General features: G+C 39.3%; 1 protein-coding gene across 1 annotated transcript in view; it reads left to right on the top strand.

Moving 5' to 3' along the window:
* The window catches only part of klf12a (Kruppel-like factor 12a), a 28,730-nt gene extending 7,053 nt beyond the window's left edge, over positions 1–21,677 (top strand). The window contains exons 2-6 of the mRNA XM_046837540.1: positions 2,824–2,890; positions 8,702–9,284; positions 12,462–12,600; positions 18,870–19,027; positions 20,212–21,677. Coding sequence (XP_046693496.1) covers positions 2,825–2,890; positions 8,702–9,284; positions 12,462–12,600; positions 18,870–19,027; positions 20,212–20,393 — 1,128 coding nt within the window. The 5' untranslated portion in view covers position 2,824 and the 3' untranslated portion in view covers positions 20,394–21,677. The remainder of the gene's footprint in view (positions 1–2,823; positions 2,891–8,701; positions 9,285–12,461; positions 12,601–18,869; positions 19,028–20,211) is intronic.
* Positions 21,678–24,903: the final 3,226 nt, after the last annotated feature.

The raw sequence follows: 24,903 nt of genomic DNA, 5'->3' as shown, positions 1-24,903 counted from the left end.
TCTCCCTCATCAAAGCGGGTGCCAAAGAAAATCTCTACTTCCCACATAGGCAGTTTCTCTTCCAATCTGGATCCCAACCTCAACCTTTCATTGATCTAATCCTTCCCCCTTTTACTGCAAACCTGGTCAGCCATTTGTAACAATTACAATGTCACGAACTGCATGTTGATCCTATGACTAATTCCAAGAGCCTGATTCCTAAACCCTCTCAGTGCCTTGAACAAGGCAACAAACTCTTGGTGTAGGGATTTATTGATGCTCAGGGGTGCGTTCAAGCCTCATTGAGGTTGTATGAGGGTGTTACAGAGGCACAGCTGTGTAACATATGCCTCTCATGGTCTTCTACTGAAAGATGGAAGGAATGATACTGATGGCTGACCTGAGGCATGAAGAGCTGCCTTAAAATGGGATTCTTCTGGTGAACATCTATGTTTTGTGAAGCATCATGGTGCTATTTAAGAGGCATTGGATGTTTAAAACACACACACACACACACACACACACACACACACACACACACACACACACACACACACACTTTTAGGAGCTTGGGTCAAAGACTAATAATTGTTGTGCTGCCATCCAAGACCCCACCCATTTCCTTTAACATCCTGTCTACTTTATTGCTCACACACAGACACATACACATACACACACAAACACAGAATTCAGGTCAGCAGGGGCCAAAGCAGTTAGCATGTTTCTACCCTGGGTCTCTCCTGAATCAGCGAGCACAGTAGAGAGTTGGACGCAGTCAACCACGGCCATTTATCACCATGCTACTGGATATGCTGAGCTCTAAAAGCACGGCTGACCTGCCGAACTCCACACTGTCCCACCTTGTGTGGTCAGTGTTTATATGAGAGGCAACTACTATTAGATTTCTGCCCCAGAAACATCTATAATGAGGCCCCAGAAACATCTATAACGAGGCCAGGATGACCAGCACACAGTCCATTCATTTAATTTTAATCAAAGTTACACAATGAATAGTTGTACCATTGTTGCTGATAAGAGTGGTATTGTGGTTGCAATAGCAAAATACCGGATTAGAAAACAGATCTATCAGAATTGCAAGCTGAAGGGATACTGAGGGATATGTTTCGGTTTGTCGATTTGAATCAGATTCAAAACTTTATTAGCCAAGTAGGATTTCCTGTGGGGGGGGTTTGGGGGGTTGGAAAAACTGTAAGCCTGTGCCCACTATAGTCTCAGATTCTCATACTTGGATGCAGAGTAGTGAAACCAATTTGTTTTTTTTTTATCTTGTTGTCTATACAATCATACAGAAGCATCCACATTCTATGCATTCTGTGATACCGTTGACTTCCTGTCAGCTCAAACTAAAAAGGTTTGGCCATTCTCCACTGACCTCTCTCTACGACAAGGCCTTTCTGCCTGCAAAACTGCTTCTCACTAGATTTAAATTTTTTTTCTTTGCACCATTTAGTGTAAACTCGAGAGACTGCTATGCGTGAAAATCCCAGGAGCTCAACAGTTTCTGAAATACTCTAAACCAAACCGTCTGTCACAATCAATCCATGCTGCATTCAAAGTCACTGAGATCCCATTTTTTCTTTGTACTAATGGTTAATATGAGCATTAAGTGAAACTCTTGACTTGTATATGTGTGAAGTTACTGTTACTGTTGCATGTTTGGGTGATAATGATGTATGAATTAACAGGTGTAAAGGTGTAGCAATAAAGTGAAATAAAATAAGTGCAAATAGAAATAGTTATGCAAAAATTAACATTTCTGTTTTCTTGTTTTAATAGTGACAAAGGTTTTATTGCAGGACTGTCAGAGTTCTTATACTTGTACTTTAGTTATGCTAGCTATAAGCCTGTTTTAATAATTTGCTTTAATTTTGCAAAAGCAAATACAACTGATCACACATTGGTTTGTTTTATGTGGGTCGAATGTTCTGGAATAAAAACCTTTATTGGCACTAATAAATTAATATAATGTTTAAGGGGCTCTGAGGCTTTTTATTAACACTGGAAGAGTTCATGCCTGGAAAAAAAACTCCTGACTTAGTATGCATTGGGAGTTATAGTGAACCTAATGACATTTCAGTGGTATATATATATATATATATATATATATATATATATATATATATATACCACTGAATATATATACAGTATATGTATATGTGTGTGTGTGTGTGTGTGTGTGTGTGTGTGTCTCATTTTAATTGTATTCACTAGATAGATAGATAGATAGATAGATAGATAGATAGATAGATAGATAGATAGATAGATAGATAGATAGATAGATAGATAGTAAATAAAATTGAAATGAGACACATAGCATACTAGGCAAGTTGTTATTACACATTACAAGCAAATTTGGTGAAGATTGATAGTATAAATATCCAAACATCTCACTTAAATTTGCAAATTTCCCATTGGTGTAAATTTCCCATTGGGATGAATAAAGCAACCACCCACCCACTTACCCACATACCTAACTTCCTTCCTTCCTTAAGCACTACTGATATTATAAACTGCATGAGTGTCAAAAGGATTCATAACACGACTCGAACAGTCCATTACACCTTCCCAACCCTGCGGGGTCTGGCTTGTCACATGCTGTTAGACTAAACACTTATTAATTTTGCTTGCTTTCTATGTATCCCTCTTTTATCTACTCATTCTTGTTTTATTGGGTTTGTTTATGTGCTTGGGCAATATGTTGCTATGGTAGACATATCATTTTTCAAAAAAATTAACGTCTTTTCTTTCCGACGTGTATGTGTGCGTGTGTGTGTGTGTGTGTGTGTGTGTGTGTGTGTGTGTGTGTGTGTGTGTGATGATCAGGATGTTGATGCTGGACGGGATGCCTGTCCTGCGAGTCAGAGCAGAACCTGTGCAGATGCAGCGGATGGTAAGCTTCTACCCACTTACTAATGACGTCATCATGTAAACATCAGCCAACTATCAGTTATTACTTAAAATTAAATGGAGAGCTTTGTATGTTTCTAAGTACGGTATGCAAAACTATCCTAAATCAATCATTGTATCAGCATTGCCCTAGGGATGATAGAGATCAAAAATGAGAAAAATAAAAGAAATTGCTTAAAGTGTACACCAATTAGCTAGTTGTTCTAATGAACCTGAATTATTATTAAATGCACCATTGCAACATTAAACTTGAGCACTTCAAGTGTTATAACCATCACCTTTCACCCTTTACTTTCATATAAAAATGCAGGACTTATAGCAAATAGCAAGCAAGTAACTTACTTAATATAACAATATCAAACCAAGCTAGCCATGCCAGATCCTGTTACTCAGTTATAAAACAAGCACAAAATGTATTAACAATTATCTAGTTCTCCACCTCTTTACCCAGGTGGTTATGTAACTGCCTAAAAAAACGCATAGCAGTCAAACCTTTGGCAGTATACAGTTACTGTAAATCACAAACATCAGGTAACGACATCAGATTTAAGATTTTGTTACTCAGTTACATTAAGGTTGTTTGCTAGTCAGCTCTTAAACTTGCATATCTAGCTAACCACCTCTTAGCAAACAAAATTACATAATAAAATTACAATAGATACATTTACTATGAAGACACCATTTTCAGGTTTGAATCACCTCTGCTTGAGGCAGCTAGCAAACTGCAAGTAATCTAGCCTGTGTATAGCAGGACCAGATTTCCACATTTGACTCAACTAATGTATTTTTTCCCCAGCAAATGATTGAACAGCAGTTAAACCTCTGTAAATTAAATAATAAAATGACCATAGCCCAATTTTGTTACTCTCTAACTTCAGGTACATTTTCTAGCCTCAGTAGTTCTAACATTCTTTCACTGATTAATTTTTATGGCAACCTATTTTTCTGTGCATTTATAACATAAAATAATAGCAAGCATCATTCTGTTACACAGTTACATTAAGCTATGTTTGCAAGCTAGTTTGCATACCTAGCTAATTACCTTTATAGCTAGCTGGCTAGCTACCTGCCAGTAAACTTGCTACTTTAATCACTGTGTGATTTTAGTATTGTTTTTATCAGATTGTGTGTGAAAATATTAGATTAAAAGAATAAGCACGATTTCTGCTTATTAGAACATTAGATACATTTGGTAGCCAGCTTATCTATCTAACTAAAGTGCATGCCAAAATTTTGGAAACACCTTGTCTTTAAGAGTTATTAAGACAAGCATGCATGTTTCTTTATTTATGTACAACAACTTTTACTTTGACTGACAAGTCAAGTCAAGTTGAGAAGCTTTTATTGTCCTTTCAACAATATATAGCTAAAAACTTAAAAATAGAGCTAAGGACTAAAGTATGTTGTCCTCGGCACATTAAGTGCATGTGCAACCTGGTGCAAACAGTGCAAGACAAGACAGTGCAAAAGACAACACAAGACAGTGTAGGACAAAAACACAAAACACAAAATAGCACTGCTAGTAAACCTACTGTGTATTATACAGTGCAGTGTGCAAGAGAGAACTGGACACAGAAGTGTACCTTGCAAATAAACTCAAAATGTAAACATAAAGGTTTATGCAGAACAGCAATAGCATCAGTCAAATGGATGTGCAAAAAACAGTATGTAAACAGTTGTGTAAGTTACAATTTAGTAAGATGTGTAAGAGTGTGTGTTTGAGATTTGTAGCAGTTCAGTAACACACAGTTGAGTGAGTCTGTGCGTGTGAGTTCCAGTTCAGTTCTGTGTGTTGAGGAGCTTACTGTTGCACAGTTTGGATTTGAGGCCTGAATGCTTCGGAACCACTTCCCTCATAGTAAGAGAGTAAAGAGTGTGTGTGAGGGGTGTGTAAGGTCGTCCACAACGCTGTTGGCTTTGTGAATGCAGCATGAGGTTTAAATGTCCGTGATAGAGGGGAGAGAGACTCTGATGATCTTCTCAGTTGTTCTCACTAACCTCTGTAGGGTCTTGCGATCTGAGACGGCGCAGTTCCCAAACTAGGCAGTGATGCAGCTGCTCAAGATGCTCTCAATGGTCCCTCTGTAGAACATGGTCAGGATTAGGGGAGGGAGATAGGCTTTCCTTAGCCTTCTCAGGAAGTAGAGACGCTGCTGGGCTTTCTTGGTGATTGAGCTGGTGTTGAGTGGCCAAGTGAAGTTCTCCGCCAGATGAACATCAAGGAATTTGGTGCTCTTGATGAACTCCACGGAGGATTCATCGATGATCAGTAGAGACGATGTGATTCGAGGTGTGCATTGTTACACATTCCTGAGTCAGCAAAGTGAACAGCATGGAGCTGAGCACACAGCCCTGAGGGGCCCCAGTGCTCAGTGTGGTGGTGCTGTTCTCAATCCAGACTGACTGAGGTCTCCCAGGGAGGAAGTCCAAGATCCAGTTGCAGAATGAGATGTTCAGGCCCAGTGGGCTCAGCTTCTCAATCAGGTGCTAAGGAATGATTGTTTTGAATGCTAAATTATATATATATATATATATATATATATATATATATATATATATATATATATATATATATATATATATAGTAATTGAGGCAGGAGACTGTATCCTTCTTCAGCACAGGGACAATGGTCGTTGTCTTGAGGCTCGTAAAAACAACAGCGCTGTTCAGGGAGATGTTAAAAATGTAGGTAAAGACATCTGCTAGCTGTTCTGCACATTCCCTGAGCACTCTGCCAGGAATGTCTTTTGGTCCAGCAAACTTCCGTGGGTTAACTCTGCATAGAGTTTTCTTACTTGTGGATATACAGAGCACCTGGTCGCTGGGAGGAGGGGTGGTCTTCCTCGCCGCAATGCTGTTCTGCAACTCAAGGGAGGGAGGCATTTCGGTCACAAGCAGGTGAAGTTGTCTTGTAATTCTGGATGCCCTGCCACGTGTCTCTGCTGTCCTGGATTAACTGTGGATTCTCTTGGTGTGTGTGCACTTCGCTTCTCTGATGGCACGGAACAGTTTGGCCCATGCTGTTCTTAAGGCCATCTTTTCCCCAGCTCTGAAGGTGGAGTCTCTAGATTTCAACAGCGCACGCACCTTAGCTTCTGGTTGAAGCGTGTGGTGATAATCTTGGAGATGGTCACGTCATCAATGCACGTGCCGATGTAGCTGGTCACTGATTATGTGTACACCTCCATGTTGATGAAATTACAGTTGGTTGACAAATATATAAATGTACAGATGTTGGTACAAAAACTTCACAACAGTTCAACTTTATTTTCATTCCTTAGCATGAATAACATTAATAACATCCGGACAATTATTTTCTCCAAACCTTCAGAAGTTAAAATTTGTAAAACTTGCCAAAATGTGTACTTTACAAGTTGGAGATTTCTTTCTGACCTTCATCCCAGAGCAGTTCAATTGGATTTGGGTTCAGTGACTGGGAAGGCCAATAAAAGATAACATTCCAGCCAAATGTTTGCTTTTTAAATAGCACTTACAGACCTTGCTTTGGGTCATCATCTTTGGGTTTGGGTCATCATCTTGTTGTATGGTAAAGTTGGGTTCCAATGAGCCGCAGTCAAGATGGAATTGCATGCTGTTGAAGTATGGAATGGTAGCCATGTTGGGTCCTTTCACCTGGAATAAGTCTCCAACCTTTCCTGCTCTAAAAACAACCCCAAACCATTTAGCTTCCACCTCCATGATTGACTGTGGGGTGAGGCAGTCAGCTAAAATAATCTCTCCTGTCTTTGTCTTACAGAAGTTCTTCTGTTAGAGACAAAAATGTCTAATTTGTACTTATCTTGCTTCCAGTCATTCACTGTCCAATTCTTATGTGTTTTTGCCTTTTTACCCAGTTTGTCTGTGTCTCAAAAACAATAAAAGGCTATATGTTTTCAAACTTTTGACAGGCACTGTAGATGTATAGCTAACTGCTATTAAACTAGCTAAAATTTGAGTTTTGAGATACGATGAAATGATATCTAAATCTTCATTTGGTTATATCAGACCAATATTTTTGCAATATATTTCATTGCAGGTAAATGTTGTTAAACAGTAACATTAGCCGGCCAGTGTACTTGTCTGAACTCTGAAAGTGATATATATATGTGAGAAACATCTCGGTGACAAAAAATTAGTGACATTCTATACAAAAAAAGTTGAATATTTTTAACTAGTGTTGTTACTAGTTATCTTTCATTATCTAACGCTACCTTTATTGTCTGTGCATATTTTGTTGTTTTTTGTTTGTAGATCACAGACCGCACAGCAAATTGAGGACAGTATGCAGAGACTGATCCTATCTTTCCCTTCTGTCTCGCTCTCTCTCTGTCTCTGTCTCTCTCTCTCACTCTCTCGTCCTTTCTAATCTCTTTCTTTTTCTCTGTCTATTCGTTTCATTGCGGCCACTGTTGTTTGCATGTGGTTTTTTGGTGTATGCTACAAAGTCCCACATTTGAAGTGTGAAATAGGGGAATGGACGGTTGAAGCATGCATGTGCTGTTTGATTCGGCTCTGTGCTAAAGTATCTTTTTTCTATTATTATTATTTTCTTGGAAACTTTGCTCCCCCAGTTCTGTCCAGAAGCTCTTTGAGTACGGAAAATGAGCGCTAATAAGCAGGAGGAACCCCCTCCTTCGTTTTCCCTTCCGAATAAGGGGTTGGAAACGGGCTGTGTAGGAGGAGAAGAGGAACGATGAAGATCAAAAAATTCGACCACAGTTGCCTGCGCGGGAGGGTGTTAGAGAGAGAGGGAGAGAGAAAGATGAGGTTTAAAAAACAAGTTTCATTTCAGTTGAGAAACCTCCAAACCAGCCGACCGCAGGAAACACAGCGGAAAATTAGGGCACTTTTTCTTTGACACTTTTTGTTTGCAAATGTAAGAGCGCTATAAAAATTACTAGCACTTGTTGCAAACATATGGAGAAATAAGGTGCTGTTTGTAATATTTAAAAGTGCTTCTAAACTTGTGAGAATTGTGTAATTTTAAAGGATATCGCATGTAATTGTTATTTGCAATACTGTTCTGCAATAGATCTGGCTAGTTTCTTCATTTCAATCTTTAGTTGTTATTGCTGTTGCTGTTGTTTTTCTGGCCCAGAAATTTACCCTGCCCTTACATCTTTTTTTTTCTTATCAGGCATCCTAACAGGCAAATTCAGTTTTAACAAGAATATGAAGTCATTTATGGGAATGTTGTCATTCATGTTTTGTTTTCTCACAGACAGCACCATACTTTACAAATGGCTTCTTTAAATTTATATAACTTATAAATAATTGTCAAATAAATACACTATATGAAGAATAGTGTTGGGACACCTGACTTTTTCAGCCATATGTGCTTCGTCCCCAAACTCTTACCACAAATTTGGAGGCACATAATTGTATAGGATGTCAATGGATGCTGAAGCAGTAAATTTTTTCTTTAATGACTCATGAGACCCAAACCTTTTCCAGCATGACAATGTCTTGGTTCACAAGAGTGGCCTGCTATAGATCACTGGCCTTAACCCTATTGAACTCTTTAGGAATTCATTGGAATGCTGACTGCACCCCAGGCTGCCTCACATTACCTACATCAGTACCTGAATTTACTGACACTTTTCTGACAGAATGATATATAACAGCAAATGGGAACTAAATCTTGAATTGGATGTTTAAAAAGCACATGCCAACCTAATGGTCAGGTGTCCACAAACAATGTTTCTCTATAGTGTGTTTTTACCCTACAAACAGTAAAAAAAAATCCATGATGTTATTCATATTTAAAATACCTTTATTTCTTTTCTTTAACAGTCTCCTGAGATCCGTAGCTACGCAGACATGGGCGTGTTGGTGATGGAAAGACGATTCCGTACTCATTCTCCCGAAAAACGATTCCCATCAGACCTGTTCCAGACCGAGCCTGTCGACCTTTCAACCAACAGATCTCGCTCTTCCCCATCTTCATCTTCATCATCATCATTGTCGTCATCATCATTATCACCATCCTCATCACTGCTGCGTTTCTCACCACGCTCCCCTTCAGTCTCCTCCACCAAGTCTCCTTCATCATCATCGTCGTCTTCATCATCATCATCGTCGTCATTATCGTCGTTATCGCTGCCCTCAACCTCCCCTCCATCTGTCATAACTCCAGTGCCACGATTAAAGATGTCTCCATCAAGGGTGGCATCTCCCCCCTCTATCATTCGCAGGGGGCAGCCATTCCTGCACATGCCCCATGTAATGCCTCCATGCCCAAGCCCCATTCACCTGCACCACTGTAGAGTCCCTGTTGTGGTGCAACCTGTGCCTCTGGTCTACCCCGGGGTTGGCTCACTGGGACCTGGAGGTCTCATGGCACCCATGTTGGAGGAAAGCAGGATACATGGAAAAGGTGAGACAGAGTTCAGTGGCGAGAGAGAAACAGAGCGAGACAGAGAGAGTGAGAATGTATGCTTTTAATAGACAAACATGGCAGAATAACTGATGGATCTCGGTATAGTTTACAGATTCTCAGCTCTTCCCCTTCCTCAACATCTGTACCTTTCCAACTCTGGCACTGGCTTTGACGTTTGTTCTGTTTCACCCTTCTCCTTCTCCCTCTCCTCTCTCTCTCTCTCTCTCTCTCTCTCTCTCTCTCTCTCTTTCTCTCTCTCTATACACACTTCCCCTTTTTCTATCTGTCTCACTTTCTTTGTCGTCTGCAAAATCCTCTTTGAGTCCTGCAATCTCATCAGTGTTAGTAACACAACCCAGAGCCCCAACAATGCATTCACCATTTTTTAGACTGCCCTCTCTTACAGTCTTTCTTTAATACAAAAAATGTTAAGCTGCAGTTTGTTAAATGTAATTATATTTTGATCCCTGTAACAATCCGATCATTTTAATTATCAGAAAAACCCATGTATTTTGCATTATCGCACTGTGTATTTGATCTATGCTATTTACTTGGCTTGGATTCTGGTTGATCTATTTCTGACCCCGAAAATAGCTCCACCCCTTTATCTTAACCAGCATCTTACTAGGTGTATTTGTTTTTAATGGACATGGTGGGGGGTAAACATTTTGCGCTTTTAATTAGACTTCAGAGAGGGAAAATAATGCTAAAATTACAGATGGCTTCTTCAAATTCAGGGTACCTAGAACGTATGAGTTATAACTGCCATCCAAAGCATGTGTAGACATACAGGAAAGAATACAAGTGGGATTTTTGTAATGCATTTTGACATTTATGTCCTAATATATATTCTTTTGTATTATGCTTGCTTTAAGAGATTAGGGAAAGGAGTCTTATGGGTATTCCGCCATCTCTTTCACACACACACACACACACACACACACACAGATATTTTTCAGGGCAGTCTGTCTGCGTTTCCGCACGAGTGCTGTTTATAACAGGCTTAGTGGCAGTTGAGGATTTTCTTGTTCCCTTTCTGTCCTTACCCTCATTCTTTTGAAACAGAGCAGACAGCGGGGTTACCTAAGACCAGTCTCCTCTAACACACACACACACACACACACAGACTCACACACACACACACACACACACACACACACACACACACACACACACACACAAAAAACACTTTCCCACACATGCAGCTCATATGCACTCCAAGTATGACAATCCTACATCTGTTTATGTATAAAAATGTTTTATTAATGAGGGTCTATCCTCTTTGCTGTGCCTAGAGAGGTTTCCATAGTACCACATTAACAGGGCAACAAGCTTAGCCATGATCAAATAAATAAATAAACAAATAAATAAATACATAATACAAAATAAACATTTGTAAATATTAATCATTAAAACGATTAAACACACAAACACAGACAGGTACATCCGGCTACAGTTTCACAGGATGTGATTGATACGCTTTTGTGTTTACCAGGAAATCCTGTATTTTTCAGAACACTAGACTTTAGGTATAGCGTTAATTAACTGTGTCAGAGAGATTTATTAGAAAAGCTTAAAAAAAAAATCCCAGCATCTCATCACAAACCCTGGTGAATTTAAACTTGAACTTGAAAATACTTTTTCGCTCTCTCTTCCAGATAACAACTTCATTTGTTTCAGATTACAGTATAGAAGATCAATCGATCTTTGATTGGGATCTCAGAAATCTTTTCATATGTCACATCTGTAGGCAAAAACCCAGTGCTGTTTTAGTTTTTTGTTTTGTTTTTATTTTTCTTCCCCCAAGTAACTCCACATGCGTTTGTAGACACGACTGGGTAAATTCAAACCAGAAAATTTTAGCAAGATGTTAGCATATGCTGACGTTTTATGAGGTCATTTCTACACAAAAAAACAAACAAACAAAAGGAATTAAATAAAAAAAAAATTAGAAACACAAGTTAAGAATCTCCCACATTTTCTCCACAAAAAACAGCTAGTCTAGCTAACTGCTCATTAACTAGCAAACATTTAGTCACATGTAGCCATGAGGAAGTATATAAATTGTCATATTGTTAGTTTTTTCTTTAGCCAAACTTGCGAAACATAATGTAAGCCTTACTCCTAAGATTTATAGTTTAGCTTGGTTAGCTAAGTAGCTAGATTAAGATTAGTAAGTAAATTCTGTTTTTAAAGTTGTTTTTCCTCACCGTTATTGGATAAGGCTAAAAGTCTATTTTTCTCAGTGGCGTATATATATATATATATATATATATATATATATATATATATATATATATATATATATATATATATATATATATATATATAAATATATATATATATATATATATATATATATATATATATATATGTGTGTGTGTGTGTGTGTGTGTGTGTGTGTGTGTGTGTGTGTGTACAGTATATATACAGTGATAAGAGCCAGAAATCTGAAATCCATTCATTGTGTTTCCTGGCTTAAGCAAGTAGTGGTTTCTTTGACACAATTTGACCATGAAGGCCTGACTCTTGCAGTCTCCTCTGAAAAGTTGATGCATTTATGTAAATTGGCAGTTTCTGAGGCTGGTAATGCTAATAAACTGCAGCAGAGGTAGCTCTTAGAAGAGGTAGTCTCGATCCTGGGACTGTCCTCATAAGAGCTTCTTTTGTCTTAGTGTTTGACAGTTTGTATTGACTGACCGTAGTTTCTTAAAATAATAATAGATTGTCATTTTAAGATTGTTTCTTGCCATTATATGAATTTATACAGTAGTTGTAGGAGCACTTATAATGTTATTGACTCTGTACTTCCCCTTCACAAGACAACTGATGGTCTAAAGTACACTAATAATTTAAAAGGCAAGAAATGTCGCAAATGAATTCTTAACACACCTGTGAACTGAAAACCACTTCACGTGACTACCTCATGAATCTGATGAGAGAATGTCATGAGTTTGCAAAGATGTCATCTAAGATAAATGGGGCAATTTTGGAAAATATAAAACATATTCTTGGTCAACACTTTTTCGCTCCCCTTCACAATCACAACACAATCAGATTTTTATTATAAATTTGAACAGAGATATAGAAATAAATCATGTGTATTTTTTCACTTCATGCTGATTCATATCCACACCACGTCTCTAACCCCACACTCTCCATCCCCTTTTCCAGTCACACACAGAGTACCAGATGGACCATCTCCAAGGCGAACTTTGAGTGACAGCGAGGACGACGACTTGCCCAATGTGACGTTGGACAGTGTGAATGAGACTGGCTCTACTGCATTGACCATCGCACGTGCTGTACAAGAGTGAGTTTTTATTATACAAACACACACACACACACACACACACACACACACACACACACACACACACACACAACAAAAATGTGTTTAGCAATGCTTCAACCTTTATGCTGAACCCTCCCTGAAAGGGACTGTCCCTGTCCCTTTACCATGAAAAGTTTCCAGCTTACTAACTAGTCATTGTACTACCTAGTTCATTAATTTGTATCAAGGGCACTAGGTTTTAAAATGCATTCTATATGGAGCTTTTTCTGAAAATCTACATGGAATTGTTCAGGTCCTAGACAACAAACTGAAGAAAACTGTAGAGTGTTAGATGGAACCTTTTCTTCATATGAACAGATTTATATAAATATTTTTTATTACAAATTGTATTACAGAAAACCTTGTTTCTTTAAATAGGTGATATGAAACATTGTTGTACGATTATATTCTATTACATAGAAGTTCCCTAAAAGAGACAATTTGATGAATCTTTAATAGTGTTGGAGTAGGTTGTAGATCCACAATCATCTGTTACTGTGTGTTACGTGCAACACTGGACAGCTTAAACCATGGAAATAAACTCCAACCCGTTGTGTTTATATGTGTGTGTGTGTGTGTGTGTGTGTGTGTGTGTGTGTGTGTGTGTGTGTGCTTGTGATCTGGCTACTTTTGTCTCTCAGCTTGATAGAATTTTGTGGAGACACTTTCACTGTCAGCATGAATTCATCATCATTATAAATGGGCACTTGTGAAGGAATGGCAGATGTGCAGGTGTGTGAGTGTGCATGAGTGTGTGTGCATCTAGCTCATCCCCAAAGGGAAGCTCATTAATAAAGGAATTCTCCCTGGAGGGTGACAGAGGCTCCTACATATTCAGAACGCCCGCAAGGCTAGAGTGTTGGCGGTGCAGCCGTGCCAGCTGATGGGCACACCGGGAGGAGGAAGAGGAACATGGCTGCCAGCGGTGCTGAGTGCTGTGCCAAGCCTCAAGGCAACGGTGTTTTTGTATGTGGCATAGTGTGTGGGTATGTGTGAGAGAGAGAGAGAGAGAGAGAGAGAGAGAGAGAGAGAGAGAGAGAGACTGGCCGGATGAGCTGGCTAATGCACTCTGCCGTTCCTTAAAATCATTGTTTGCTCAGGTCTCTAAGGGAGTATGTTTCAGGGACGCAGGTGCATGAGGCGACCAGGTTCATGTCATAGACCCGGTTCACTTCTCCTGATCCCGGAACAGTTGAACTCTCTGGACGTTATTGTCCTGTGTGCTGGAATTAGCATGTAAACTGATCGGAGCTCAGTGGCACTGCCATGCACATCCGCACTGCAGGAAAGCCCCTTCCCGCGCCTCCAAGAGGAAAAAATGTTTCAAACAAAAGACGGAACAAAAGAACAAGCACCACCGTTTTTAGAGGCTGTTCAGCTGCAGCTTCCCTCTCCCACATTCAACCTTCACTACAAACACGGCCTGAAAACAGAAGGACACAAAACAGCTCACAGGCCACAACTTCATCACATCACATCTCCATCCCCTCCATCAACTCGCTACTCAATCACCTCACACCTTCCACACCTCACAACTCCATCACCTCACACCTTCCACAACTCACACCTTCCACAACTCCATCACCTTACACCTTCCAACACCTTACAACTCCATCACCTCACATCCTCCACACCTCAAAACTCCATCACCTCACAACTCCATCACCTCACACCTTCCACCACCTAACAACTCCATCACCTCACACCTTCCACCTCACAACTCCATCACCTTACACGTTCCACACCTCACACCTTCCACAACTCCATCACCTTATACCTTCCAACACCTTACAACTCCATCACCTCACATCCTCCACACCTCAAAACTCCATCACCTCACAACTCCATCACCTCACACCTTCTACTACCTAACAACTCCATCACCTCACATCCTCCACACCTCAAAACTTAATCACCTCACAACTCCATCACCTCACACCTTCCACCACCTAACAACTCCATCACCTCACACCTTCCACACCTAACAACTCCATCACCTCACACCTTCCACCACCTAACAACTCCATCACCTCACACCTTTAAACTCCATCACCTCACACCTTCCACCACCTCACAACTCCATCACCTCACAACTCCATCACCTCACATCTTCCACACCTCACAACTCCATCACCTCACATCCTCCACACCTCACAAGTCCATTACCTGACATCTTCCACACTTAACACCTTTCACACCCCACAACTACATCACCTCAAACCGTCCACCACCTCACAAGTTCATCACCTCGCATCCTCCACTCCTCACAACTCCATCACCTCACATCCTCTACACCTCAAAACTTCATCACCTCATGTTTTCAGCACCTCGCAACTCCATCACCTCACACCTCCATCACCTCACACCTCAATCACATTACAACTCCATCCCTTCACATATCCATCACCTATACATTCATCAACTCAATACTCCATCAACTTACAACTTCATCAACTCACTATTCCATAACAACCCTTTCAATTCACTACTTTATTAACTCATTACTAAATTTACACCTCTATCACCCTACACCTTCAATAACTTACACCTCAGTCAACTCACAACTTCATAACCTTACAACTCCAGCAACTCAGATTTCTTTCACCTCACACCTCCAATAACTCACACCTCCAATAACCCACAATTCCATCACCTCACAACCTAGTCAACTCACAACTTCATCACCTCACACTACTATCACCCTCACACCACCAACACCTCACACTTCAGTTAACTCACAACTACATCACTACACCCTCTATAACCTCAAATCTCCATCACCTCACAACTCCATCACCTCACAGCTCCATCAACTCACAATTTCATTACTTTACACATCCATCACCTCATAATTAAATCACTTCACAAATCCATCATCTCACAACACCATAACCTCACATCTTCAACAACTCACACCTCCATCACCTTACACTTCCGTTCAAACTCACACCTCCATTGCCTCACAACTCAATCACTTTACATCTCCATCATCTCACAACTCCATCACCTCACAACTCACACCTCACACCTCCATTACCTCACACTTCTATTACCTCACACCTTTATTACCTCACACCTCCATCACCTCACAGCTCCATCACCTCACAACTCACACCTCACATCTTCATCATCTCACAACTCCATCATCCTCACACCTTCATCACCTCACACCTCCATCACCTCACAACCCCATCACCTCACAACTCACACCTCACACTTCCATCACCTTACAATTTACACCTCACAACTCCCTGACCCTCATACCTCCACCACCTTACAACTCCATCAACTCAAACTTCTATTACCTTATACCTCAAATAACTCACACCTCCAAAACCAACAACTCCATCACCTAACAACTTAGTCAACTCACAACTCCATCACCTCACAGCTCCATCAACTCACACCACCAACACCTCGCACTTCAGTCAACTCACAACTTCATCACTTCACCCCTCCATCACCTCATAATTAATTCACTTCACAAATCCATCACCTCACACTTCCATCACCTCACAACTCACACCTCACACCTCCATCATCTCACACTTCCATCACCTCACAACTCTATCACCCTCACACCTCCATCACCTTACACCTCCATCACCTCACAACTCCATTACCTCACACCTCCATCACCTCACAACTCCATTACCTCACAACTTACACCTTCACACCTCCAGCATCTCACACCTCCACCACCCTCACGCCCATCACCTCAAAATTTACACCTCACAACTCCATGACCCTCACACCTCCATCACCTAGCAACACACAACTGTATTGTTTCAAATTTTCCACATTTTATGTTCTCTCTCTCTCTCTCTCTCTCTCTCTCTCTCTCTCTCTCTCTCTCTCTCTCTCTCTCTCTCTCTCTCTCTCTCTCTCTCTCTCTCTCTCAGTTCCTGACCCAGTGCACTAGCTCAGAATGACATATTGTGGTTCCTAAACAAATCTGTTTGTTACGACCCTGACTCTCTTCACTCCCTAATGTGTGAAACCTGCAAATCCAGCATCCCAAAGATTTGAAGATCTCCTGAGACAAAGACATGTCAGACCTTCGTAAAGCCAGCCTCTGCTCTCTCGGCTCCCTCCATCATGTCCCGTGCTAAATCGTGAATCATTTTCTCCTCTCCGTTTTGGGAGAGAATGAGAGAAGGGGAGATGTGGGAGTCGAGTGCTTCTTTTTCCCCTCCATCTCCTCTGGGCTCCCAGAAGAGTTCAAGCTGCCAACAGCCACAGGTGGCCGTTATCCCCTTTCCACATCTCTCTCTCTTCTCTCTCTCTCTCTCTCTCTCTCTCTCTCTCTCTCTCTCTCCCCCCACTCACACACACACACACACACACACACACACACACGATGTACCTCTGTGGCCCAAGAGAAACAGGAAGTATGTCTGCAGGGGGTGAGGAGCAACTCCCAAATTTCTACAGATAAAGCTTGTTGTACTCAAACCACTGATCAGAATCCATTGTGTGTGTGTGTGTGTGTGTGTGTGTGTGTGTGTGTGTGTGTGTGTGTGTGTGTGTGTTTTATGTTTGTTCATATGTTTATGAACAAGCTGGGTTTGTTCATTTTTTTCTCTTTTGTATTGAAATATACAGTGTAACTTTTTGTCTGTGTGTTTGTGTGCTCGTGTTCATGGACATTGTTTAGTTTCATCGTATTTTCCGAGTTTATGTGAAAATTGTTTACGCCTCTTGAATATGTTTATGGATAAATACATTCCTGCTTCATGTGTGAGTAAAGAAGGCTCAGGGCATCACAGCAACAGTAACCGCATTACAGCAGCACCCTCTAGTGTCCGGATTTATAATTACTGCCAAAGCTGCTCTGTTATCAAATTGCACAAACGTTAAATATATGAAGTATTACTGATAAAGTTGATAAAGTAATACTTCATATATTTAACGTTTGTGCAATTTGATAACAGAGCAGCTTTGGAGTTTTTTCTCTCTGTCAGTATACTACTCCATTATATTTATATAAAGGCCTTCTCTGCTGGCCTAAACTCTAGCAGAATCACTGCTATTTTGATTTTTGCATATGTATGTAAATTATTCTCAATAGTCTATTTTCTGCATTTCGTAGTGTTTCTCTGTTTACGTTGGAGTGTCTATCCAATCAGATTCAGTCGTCACATTACGTGTTGCCGGGGTCAAAATAATTTTACGTATACGAAAACTCCACGTTGCTTGAAGATGTTGTTTTAACCGATCAGAGCATCCAGTCACTTTGGCATTTTCATGTCCTTTGATTGGATGTTCAGAGAGCACACGAGTCAAAGCTTGCAAACCGCATCTGTAGTAAACTGCACAAGCTCAAATATATACATGTGAATTTAATAGCTTTTTTTTCATTCCACAATTGCTGACAGAGGAAAAGAAATTTTTATTAGTTTGCAGATACACTTACAAGGACAAACTTTCCCAGAAAAGATGGACAATCTAAGGCAAGGTCAGCCATAACAGTTCAAAACAAGCTTTTTCTTGAACCATTTATACTTCTTTTATACTTTTTCCATAGGATTTGCACAGAAACACACAATTTGTCTTCATTTCAAATCACCAGGAAAAGCGTAATGCACAGAGAAAAAGCACTAAATGCAGGGAAAATTGGGTAATTTGAGGTTTATATTGATGCTACTGCTAATGATGATGTATGTGGTGGTGCAGCTGTGGCTGCAGTGAAAGGAGACTTTTTGAATTGTGTTTACTGAGACTTTATCTTTAGTAATGACATTTATTCTCACTGTATGAGATTCCTGTTTGTGATGCAGTGCTCTGTTATACAGCGTTTCCCTATAATATTGATTTGTATAGAGGTGGCCTTAATAATGTATTTTACAGTTTAGAATGGATTTGTCCAAATGTAAATCCCTCACATTTGTAGTATTTTTTTAAATAGCCAATTAACTGTTAGTATTCTATGTATGCTTGTTCTAACTAGTTATAACAATCTGTCATTTAGTTATAGAAATAACAACTAGGTCTGTATTAGCTGGCAAAGAGGCATGTGGTTTTTCTGTAAGGTTAAAATGTTTGAATAAATATCTGTGTTCAGAGCTTCTTAATTGCTTATTTTCACTTGAAGTACTTGAAGTCTTGGGATGATGTTTGGCCTGGGCATCATCCTGTATTCAGCTAATAAAGTACACTTAAATACAGCCCCAAAAACATTTTCTGTGGTTTAGGAAGGATATGAATAATATAAAGTACAGTTTTTTCCCCCCACATTGTTGTTGCAGTCCTATGTTGCCGTTCACCATCGAGAGCATGCGGAGATCGAGACGGCCAGAGTCTCCTGACACAAAGAAGAGGCGCATCCACCGCTGTGAGTTTGAGGGCTGCAGTAAGGTTTACACTAAGAGCTCTCACCTCAAAGCCCACAGGAGGACACACACCGGTAAGTCTGAGATAAACCAAGTAAAACAATAAATGTATAGAGCCAATGAATTGCAGCAGGTTGACGCATATACAAGCTTGTTAGGAAGATTTCAGGGTCAGCACCCCTGGAGCAAATGTCAGGGTCTGGTGTACAAGGGTACCTTGTGCAAGGGCCCAACAGTAGCGGTTTGTCAGGGATAAGGCTTGAACCCTAGAGCTTATGAGCAGGTAACCCATAGCCTTAACCACAGAACCACCATTGCCCTATAGCTACGCCACATAACCTGCCTTTATGACATTTTTCAGAAATAATTCTTAATCACCAGGTAAATGGATTCAAATTATTAACAGAAGGAGCAAAACAAAAACAAAAAAAACAGAAAACCTTGGAAAAACACATACTGTACACATTTGGCACAAAGCTTGGCAAAGACCAAGTTAAATGAGACACAAGAGAATTTAATCAATGTAATTGTAATTTTAGAAGCGAGGGGAAGTGGAATGGTTTTCCAATTGGGTATTGTGGGAAAAAAAGTGATTAATTACTTCAGTAACAGTTGCTGTGTCCCAATCTGCCAACTTATACCAAGCACTAACATGATGTACTCTTTCTTTGAATAATATACATGTGATTGTTTACCAAGAGAGTATGCCAGTAGTGGGATGTACTAACAAGTCATGTACTGGAAGAGAACACTGTTGCCCAGTAAACAAACTCCTTGTTGCATGTCAGTTTTTCTTCATTCATTATTCTTTATATCAGTTGTAATATCGAATTTCATCTGCCATTCCCTTGATTTATTTGTAAATATAATAAGTAAACAGTATAATATGATTAAAATATAATAATGGTGGTGTTGACGACATGGATGAGTATTGAGTGTGTGTGTGTGTTTGAGTTCAGGTTGTAACAGTTCAGTGAGTGTGTGTGTGTGTGTGTGTGTGTGTGTGTGTGTGTGTGTGTGTGTTTGATACAATTCACTTCTGTGTGGAGCCTGATAGCTTGAGGAAAAAAATTGTTGCACAGTCTGAATGTGAGGCCCAAATGCTTTGAAACCTCTTTCCTGTGACAAACAGCATCTTTAAAGAGTTTTGGATCACATCACATTAACCTGTATAAATGTACAGCATATTGTCGGATTTCAAAAGCAAATCTAAAGATGACCAGAGCTACACCTCACACTCTCTCTTACTGTCTCTCAGGTGAGAAGCCATATAAGTGCACATGGGAAGGCTGTGCATGGAAGTTTGCACGCTCGGACGAGCTCACACGTCACTACCGCAAGCACACCGGTGTCAAGCCATTCAAGTGTGGTGACTGCGAGCGCAGCTTCTCCCGCTCAGACCACCTGGCACTCCACCGCCGCCGCCATGCACTGGTGTGAGGATGCACACATACACGTGCATGCACAAAGACACACACATACACACACATAAAGCAGTTTTATTGGGACAGAGTCGTGATGAGGCTCGGGAAAGGCTGGACCTTTTCCTGAATGTGCTCAAGGTATTAGGAGATACATAAAAATCTGTACAATACTGTAGAAATACAGTCGAGTCCTGAATGAAGAGCAGGAGTGATGATCAGTTTTTACTGTTTATATCCTGAAAACTACATTTATACACCAATATATATATTTATATCTATCTATCTATACCTGTAAGGAGCTGATCGTATTGATCATGCACTCATATACTAGAAGACATACAAAGAATGGAGGAGAAGACAGAAAGAGAGAGAGAGAGAGAGAGAGAGAGAGAGAGAGAGAGAGAGAGATTATCAGATAATACCAGCACATATTGCAGGGCACATCAATCATAATCAGCATTTATATGTCATTTCATTGTAAATTTTAAACGCAACTTCATGAGTATTACACCAGTTTGTTTTAGCCAGTAAGAAAAACCTTAATGTATATCGCTGTATTTGTTATGTTTTGTTGTTGTTTTTTTTACTGTGAAAGGGCAGAGATACAAAATCTAATTTGAGATCACTTCTCCAAACTATTCATTTGTTTCTCAAGCATGTATGATAAGGAGGTCAATGGTCAGAGATTTCATTCGAAATAAAAACATACAGAGCCTGTCAAACGTTTGCAAAGTCTTTTTCTGGTTTTGGAGAGACACATGCATGTTCCTTTTGTTTCTATGCAACAAACTCGGTCATTTAGAATTATGAAAATGTACTTTGACCAAACATATAAATAGTCAGATGTTCCTCTTTCTTTTTTATCAAAAATTCCTCCCTTAGCATAACATCTATACACACTCTCAGCATCTGGACAGTTCATTTCTCCAAACGTTCAACTGAAATACATCTTGCCAAAGGTGTTCTTCATTAATTGGAGATTTCTTTCTGACCTTGTGATCCAGTTCATCCCAGAGCAGTTCAATAGGATTTAGGTGTGATGATGATAGATAACACTCCAGACAACTGCTTGCTCTCTAAATAACACTTACAGGACTTAGACATACTCATCAGCTCTTGTTGTGAATTCGGTTCCAATAAGCCGCAGTCCAGTCGAATTGCATGCTGTTAAAGTGTGGAATGGTTGCCATGTTGGTTCCTTTCACTTTCTGGAATAAGTCTCCAACATTCCCTGGTCCAAAACAACCCCAAATCATTAAGTGTCCACCTCCATGTTTGACTGTGTGGGTGAGATAGTCTAACATCTTCTCTCCTGTTCTTCATCTTACAGTGAACAAGTTCTTCTGTTAGAGACAACCACGTCCCATTCTACTCATCTGTCCACAGAACTTTCTTTCGCTCATTCACTTTCCAATTTTTGTGTGTTTTTGCCTTTTACCGAGTTTGTTGCATTAAAAACAAAAGGAACACATGTGTCTCAGAAACCATAAAGACTTGGTGTTTTTTTGACTGAACTTTTGACAGGCTCTGTATATGGATAACTAACAGGGTATTAAGGTAAATGTGAATTAGCGAATGCTATTCCATCCATTTAATATAATTTTCCTACAAAAAAGTAAAAGAAAAAATATACAGTCAGTGATTTATTTTCTATTGATAAAAATTTGCACAACATTGATATTTTTGATTGACATGAGGTTATAATCCTTTTAATGCTATTATTATTATTATTATTATTATTATTATTATTATTATTATTATTATTATTATTGAAACCATGTACTGTGTTATCGAGAGAGAGAGAGAGAGAGAGAGAGAGAGAGAGAGAGAGAGAGATTCATTTTCATTTAAACTGCATAAATTGTGCACAAAATTGTGTAGCAAATGTCTGTAAATTGAAAAAAAAGATCATGCTCTGTATGTGCATTTTTATGTCCTGTCATGTATTTGTTCAGTATTTTTATTGCACCCTTTATTGAAAGTATGTGACGTCACCATTTCTATATATAAGCGTTGTATAGAGAAGCCCCAGGATTAACCTTTAATCCTGTTTTCTCTATTATGTATTTGTAAATGATGTTACTGTATACATTTCTCTTTTTTATATGGATTGACTGTGAATTTATACATAAATATATATATGGATGTTTAATGGATTGAATGAAGGCATGAATAAAAAAAAAGTCACTTAACACTTTAATTTCAATTGCAGTCTTTTTTTTAAACTACATTATATAGACAAAAGTATTGGGACACATTAATTTTCCCACCAAATGTGGTTTGTCCCCAAACTGTTAGCATGAAGATGGTGGTTCACAGTTATATAGGATGTCTTTAAATAACGGTACATTTTTCATTCACTTGAACAAGAAGACCCAAATCTGTTCCAGCATGAGCTCCATTAAGATATGCTTTACATGGGTTGGAGTGGAGGATCTTGTGTGGCCTGCTATAGAGCTCTGATATGGAACGCTGACTGCACCCCAGGGCTCTTCACCTCACCTACATCAGTACCTGATGAACAAAAGAAAGTAAGGACAACACAACATATAAAATGGGATGTTCAAAAGACACATACAAATCAAATGTCAGGTGTCAGGTGTCAGCTATACAGACCAGACATTACATTATGACCTTATAACATTAAGAGCAGTTAAGTGAATAACACTGATTATCTCTTACTCAAGGCACCTGTTAGTGGGTGGGATGTATAAGACAGCAAGTGAACATTTTGTCCTCAAAGGTGATGTGTTAGACGCAGAAAAAATGAGTGAGCGTAAGGATTTGACAAGGACCAAATTGTGATGTCCAGACGACTGGGTTAGAGCATCTCCACAACTGCAGCTGTTGTGGTTTTGTGGTTTGTTCCCAGTCTGCAGTGGTCTGTATCTATTAAAAGTGGTCCAAGGAAGGAACACTGGGTCATGGGCAGGCAAAGGCACATTGATGCACAAGGGGAGCGAAGGCTGGTCTGATCTAACAGACGAGCTCCTGTAGCTCAAATTGTTGAAAAAGTTAATGCTGGTAATTGACAGGTCAGAACTGTTTTGGCAGCAAAAGGGGGACCAATAATGTTATGCCTGATCAGTGAATATTATATAAATGTAAATGATTAAATAAGAGATTTTTACTGAATTTTTTTAAGTATATGAAATATTGCATTCATTCTAGATAGATAGATAGATAGATAGATAGATAGATAGATAGATAGATAGATAGATAGATAGATAGATAGATAGATAGATAGATAGATAGATAGATAGATAGATAGATAGCACACACTGCACTATTTGGACACTTTTCCATGTTCTTGCTATAAAAACATGCCTATGAATGATGAACCATAGATGGACAAGAATATCAGTAGTACACATTGACATTTATAAGGAACACGGAGTAGAGCACTATTTTAAAAACAGGGAGGGTTATTTTTGGTGGTCAGGAAATATTGTAGCTCATATGCTGCTTTTGGACAGGGTTTACCACAGATAACACTCATCACGTCATTATTATGAAACCAAACTTTGGAGCTATGTATCTTTTGTCCACTAGGTGGCAGGATTCCCTAAGCCATAATTTCCACACCTGCGCTTAGGCCTGTGTGAGGAGGGTAAGAAGTGAATAGCTAAGGTATTATTGATGCAGAATCAACCTTCAGTGTTTGCTCTTTACTTTTGACCCTTTATGAGTTGTTTGTTTCTTGTTAGAAGTCATTTGATGGAAAAAAAAGCAGTGGCCTGAAGGGCTGACCTGTGAACTGAGTCTGGTCCTGAATATGAAAAGCATGCAAGTTGCCAGACAAGATGCCAAATGCATGAATGGTAATGTTTTGCTGGCCTTTCCGTGACCTTTGAATGCAATTACTGATAGTCTAGGTTGTGTTTGTGTAAGAATTAACCGAAATGAACCAATCTAGTCTGGTAGAAGGTTATGTTCCTAAAAGGGAGTGTAATGAAATGGCGTTTTGAATGGATTAATCGGTTTAAAAGACAATGACTATTTAATCAATACAACAATTACTATTTGATCAACAAAATATGTGTAAATGTTGAAATGTTGTTGGAAATAAATATCTGATATTTTACATTAAACCAGTTTTGCCACAGTAGTATGTGTTTACAAACAGTAACAAATCAAAAACTGATATTTTTACTTATGAGTACATTCATTGTTATGAAGACTAGATATAAGTTTACGTTTTATACTATGTCGATTTTGTGGGGTTTCGAGTTTGAAAAACCAAAAAAGTTGTTTTACATCTATAAATTTTGGTAAACATATTCAATAATTAATATTTAAGATAATGAAGAAATGTGTCTTATTTTATCCCAGAGGTGTTGAATTTTTCATTTTCATTGGTCAGAAGAAATTACAGGTTTATTTACTTACTCTTATGTAATAAAACCTTGCAGAAGCACTTGTCTACTGATGATGCATATGTTGTCCAACCCCAGATTTAAATTGAAATAGGTCACATGTCGATCGAAAGCCCGTAATCAAAACACATACAATTTGTCGAAATGAAT

This window comes from Silurus meridionalis, chromosome 24 (genome assembly GCF_014805685.1).
Source record: "Silurus meridionalis isolate SWU-2019-XX chromosome 24, ASM1480568v1, whole genome shotgun sequence".
NCBI lineage: Eukaryota > Metazoa > Chordata > Actinopteri > Siluriformes > Siluridae > Silurus > Silurus meridionalis.
This window is presented reverse-complemented; position numbering and strand designations above follow the sequence as displayed.